The sequence below is a fragment of the Mastomys coucha genome, unplaced genomic scaffold (assembly GCF_008632895.1).
Source record: "Mastomys coucha isolate ucsf_1 unplaced genomic scaffold, UCSF_Mcou_1 pScaffold6, whole genome shotgun sequence".
Classification (NCBI taxonomy): Eukaryota; Metazoa; Chordata; class Mammalia; order Rodentia; family Muridae; genus Mastomys; species Mastomys coucha.
The window spans coordinates 99,417,446-99,422,487 of NW_022196912.1; the positions used below are offsets into that span (position 1 = coordinate 99,417,446).

Genomic DNA, 5,042 nt, shown 5'->3' on the forward strand with positions numbered 1-5,042 from the left:
GGAGAGAGAGAGAGAGAGAGAGAGAGAGAGAGAGAGAGAGAGGTGTGGTCTGTGTTCATTCGTTCCCAGGGCCTCATGTGTGCTATGAAAGCATTCTACCCTGACCTGTATACCTATCCTTGCAATTGGCATAGCAACATTTCTCCCATAGTCTATTATTTGGAATCAAGTCTCTAAATCTGGTCAACATTCTAAGGATGGAAATTAGGTTCCATTATTTGAAGATAGTGTCAAAGAATCGTAAGCATACTTTAAAACCACACACCCTTATAGCTAAGTATACACAGCTGCAGTAGGACTATTCATGCATCTTGGTTACTTGAGACTCCCTTCTGTTATGTAACAGATGGCCAGGTTCTTTTTGTATGCCCAGTCTGGCCTCATGATTGAAACACTTCTTCTGTCTTAGCCTCTCAGTGCTGGGATTACAGGTACAAGCCTCCCCAACTTTATTTGGTTTTTATTCTTTTTGTCTCAAAGAATTTTGTAATTATGTGCATGGGTGTTGGGGGGTGGGGTATACATGTGTGTTCATGTACCGGCAGAAGCCAGAATCCTCTGGAGCCGGAGCTATAAGCAGTTATTAGCTGACTGATGTGGGCACTGGACCCTGAACTCTTGTCTTCTTCGAGACCTATACATGCTCTTAACTGCTGAATCATCTCTCCAAGCCCCCAATCCTAATTTTATTTTGAGGAGGGTCTCATGTAGCCTAGGCTAACTCTCAGCTCTTGCCTCTGCCTCCCAAGTGTTGGAATTAAAATGTTCTGTTCATTTCCCTCAAGAATCTTCTATATTTCTGAGCTGTAAACAACATATTGTTTAGACAGTTTAGTGTGTAAGTTAAATCCACCCATATCAAGTTTTCACCTTTTATAACACTACACTTACACCCATACACAGTCCTTTAACCGTTTAATTTATCCAAATTGGATATTCACATAACTTTGAAGTCTTCTTTATTTTGTGTTTTGGTGCTTAAACCCAGAGCCTTGGGTATGCTTGAGAAGCAACCTACCACTGAGCTACACTCCCAGTCTTTGTCTTTTTTGTTAAGTTCAGAATATCTCTTTTATTATCAATAAATAGCTGATGGATCTTTATCTATTAAATTTTCTCCTAGCATTTAAAGGCTTACCTTAAATGCACTTTCTCCTCGAGGTCTTTCCCCAGAGTTCTGTTTAACGATTCCTTGTACCTTTCCATGGGATTTGGTACAGAACACATCCTGATTTACCTTTTCCCTAATGAACTGCAAATTCTTTGAGGCGGGAGTTTTGTATTCGTTGCAATTCAAGAATCACAGCAATACTTGACTAAAGACCTAGCTTCAACTTTTCTTTAAAACCTTTTCCTGGCTGGCTGGCGCATGCGCCGTGTCGTTCTCGGCCTCAGCTGCTGCCGCCTCGCAGCGCCCCAGTGACGCAGCCGCGCTTCTCAGCAGTGACGCAGCAGCCCGCGCCGCCCTTCACGCCGCAGCTACTGCCAGCCGTTTCGGCGCTTCGGGAGTCGAAGATGGCAGAACAAGTTCCTCAGGAAAAGTCGGCGGACCAGGTGTGCACTTTCCTCTTCAAAAAGCCCGGGCGGAAAGGGAGCGCTGGACGCCGGAAGCGGCCGGCGTGCGACCCGGACTCCGGGGAAAGTGGAAGCAGTAGCGACGAGGGCTGCACGGTTGTGCGACCGGAGAAGAAGCGGGCGGCCCACAATCCCATGATTCAGAAGACGGGTGGCAGCGGTAAACAGAAGGGGGCCTACTGTGACCTGAGCGGCGAAGAGGAGGAGAAGACGGGGAATGAGAGTCTAGGCGTCGTCTACAAGTCCACGCGCTCGGCGAAACCGGTAGGGCCCGAGGACATGGGGGCCACAGCAGTGTACGAGCTGGATACGGAGAAGGAGCGAGACGCACAGGCCATTTTTGAGCGCAGTCAGAAAATCCAGGAGGAGCTGAGAGGCAAGGAGGATGACAAAATCTATCGTGGAATCAATAATTACCAGAAGTACATGAAGCCTAAGGACACGTCTATGGGCAATGCCTCCTCTGGCATGGTGAGAAAGGGCCCCATCCGAGCCCCTGAACATTTACGTGCCACCGTGCGCTGGGATTACCAGCCTGACATCTGTAAGGACTACAAGGAGACTGGCTTCTGTGGCTTTGGAGACAGCTGCAAATTCCTCCATGACCGTTCAGATTACAAGCACGGATGGCAGATAGAACGTGAGCTCGACGAGGGCCGTTATGGTGTGTATGAAGACGAAAACTACGAAGTAGAAAGTGATGATGAGGAAATACCATTCAAATGTTTCATCTGTCGCCAAACCTTCCAGAATCCGGTGGTCACCAAGTGTAAACATTATTTCTGTGAGACCTGTGCTCTGCAGCATTTCAGAACCACTCCACGATGCTATGTTTGTGAGCAACAGACCCATGGGGTTTTCAATCCTGCCAAAGAACTGATTGCTAAACTGGAGAAGTATGGAAAAGCAGACAGTGGTGCTTCCAACACCCCAGAAGACCCCGATGGAATCTAATTGCCATTACTTAGATTTTCCATAATTGTCAAATCTCAAAGTACTTTTTGTTTTAGTCACCTCAAACCAAAGCAACCATAATTGAAGAAATTTTAAGTTTTTTAGGAAGAATATCCAAGTTTTGTTTTCCATGACAGTGCTGGAGATGGAATCAGTACAGTTAAAGAACTCCTAGCCGGCTGTCTGACCATCCTGTGTATGTAACTATACATTCTGAATCTAAATAAAGAACTCTTAGTACCCTGATGTGGTTTTTCTCTTAAAGAACAATGTCGCCACCTGTTGGAGAGGTAGATTTCAGACTTTAAAGAGGGCTGTTGACGAACACTTAAAATTCAAGGACAAAGTTAGTAGCTTACTGGAAAAAAATAGAGCAGGTCTATGGAATCTGAAATGTAGAAGAAATGAGGCAGATACGAGGGACTCCTATACTTAAAATTGTAGTGAATATATAGGTAAGAGATTGTTTTTATAGAATTCTCTGCATATTGAGTCTAAAACATTTAGTTTATGAAAAGGGATTCAAGTTATCTATTTCAAAGAAAAAAAGTGAAAGCAAGATTAGTGTGTTTGTTAGCACCCTATCTTTGTGCAGTGAATCAGTGGACAATTTTGTAGAGTCATCTCCATCCGAATTTACTTCAAACTCAAACTTAAGTTGTCAGGGTTGGGTGACAGACTCCTTAATCCCTTTACCTTCTGAGCCATCTCACTTGCTCCTTTGAGTTTTTGAGTCAATCTTTCTGTGTCTCAGATTGACTTTCAAATCATTACATATTCCAGGCAAGTCTTAAATTTGGAATTATTTTCATCAGGCTTCTAACTTCTAGGATTATAATTGTGAGTCACCGTGCTCAGCCACTAATTTCACCTTAACTTTTATTTACCTGTGTGTGTGTGTGTGTGTGTGTGTGTAAGTCAAATATAACTTGGAGTCAGGTATTCCTTCCACTGTGTGGGTCCTGGGTACCTTTACCCATTGAACATTGAACCATTTTGTTGGCCCTACTAATTATCTTTTGAAAGATTTATTGATATACAGATTTTGAGGGGAGTCTAATAATGTATCAGAGATTCATCTCTAGATGCTAGGATGGGGGATATTTGACCCATATATGAACTAGTACACTGACATTAATTTTAAAAGTGTGACAAAATAAGCCATTTGAAAAATTAGATGCAAACAGTTATAAGAACATCTGAAAGAAAAATAAAACAGATTTATTATATTAGAACAAATTATAATACAAAAGTTGTTAAGTAATAAGTGAGAATTATGCTATGCCATTAAATGTTTTTACTATGCTAATCATTTTACCTGTATTATTTAAATCTTACCTGTATTTTCTCAGTGTTGGGACAAAATGCCTGAGACAAAAGCAACTTAAGGAAAATTTGGCTCACAATTTGGCTCACATGGTGTCCAAGCCATCATGGTGGGGAACGTCATGGCCTCAGGAGTATGAAGCCCCTGGTCACAAAATTAGGAGCAAAGAATGATAAATGCCAGCACTCTGTTTGCTTTCTCATATTCAGTCCTGAACCCCAAACTCTCCAATGGTGCTGCCCACATTCAAGGTGGCTCTTCCCTCTTCAGCTGAACCTTTCCATTTTTAAATATATAAAGTATATCTATGTTTGTATGCCCTTGGAGACCAGAAGAGAATGTGAGATCGCTTGAGCTGGAATTACAGGCAGTTGTAAGCCACCAAATGTGGGTGCTAGAAACCAAACCTCTGGAAGAACATTAAATTCTCTTAACCATTCAGCCATCTTGCCAGTCCCTGAGCCTTTCTAAAAACACCTTTTTAGACACAGCCAGAAGAATGTTTCCACGGTGATTTCTAATCAAGTTGACAGTGAAGATTAACAGGAGATAATTTCATGTGAAGGCCTAAGGTTGGTGATGCGAATCTTCCTTAGTTACTCTTTCACCTAATTCTTTGAGGTAGAGTCTCACTCAAACCCTGAGTTCCCTGATTAGGCTAGTCTCCCTAACGAGCTTACTCTGAGGATTCCTTCTACCTTCCAAAGCTGAAATTATAGGTGGGTGCCACATCTACCTGTCATTTACATGAATTCTGGGAATCTATTTTCTTGCCAATCCACTATTCTCTTTTTTATATTTAGCAAACTGTAGTCTGGTCCCTAAAGTTTCTTTCCATTTAAGAACTTTATTGTTTTGTGATTCCATATTTTGTAAATCTTTTTTTTTTTTTTTCAAGACAGGGATCCCTGGCTCTCCTGAAACTCACTCTGTAGACCAGGCTGGCCTCGAACTCAGAAATCCTCTGCCTCTGCCTCCCAAGTGCTGGGATTAAAGGCGTACGCCACCACTGCCTGGCATTTTGTAAATCTTAAGAGAGTATATCTGAATGCCCTAGAAACTGTTTTTTTTTTTTTTAAAGACTTATTTATTATTATATCTAAGTGCATTGTAGCTGCCTTCAGACACACCAGAAGAGTGTGTCAGATCTCATTATGGATGGCTGTGAGCCACCATGTGGTTGCTG

General features: G+C 42.4%; 2 protein-coding genes across 2 annotated transcripts in view; both read left to right on the forward strand.

Moving 5' to 3' along the window:
- The window catches only part of Bbof1 (basal body orientation factor 1), a 31,019-nt gene that overhangs the window by 11,324 nt on the left and 14,653 nt on the right, over nucleotides 1–5,042 (forward strand). The window lies entirely within an intron of this gene.
- Nucleotides 1,254–2,775, forward strand: LOC116079571 (E3 ubiquitin-protein ligase RNF113A). The gene has a single exon (XM_031355238.1). It carries the CDS (start codon nucleotides 1,516–1,518, stop codon nucleotides 2,527–2,529), a length of 1,014 nt encoding a protein of 337 aa, XP_031211098.1. The 5' UTR covers nucleotides 1,254–1,515; the 3' UTR covers nucleotides 2,530–2,775.

What these genes read in the sequence shown, in the direction of transcription:
- LOC116079571 (XM_031355238.1), top strand. Translation starts at nt 1,516, where the DNA reads ATGGCAGAACAAGTTCCTCAGGAAAAGTCGGCGGACCAGGTGTGCACT.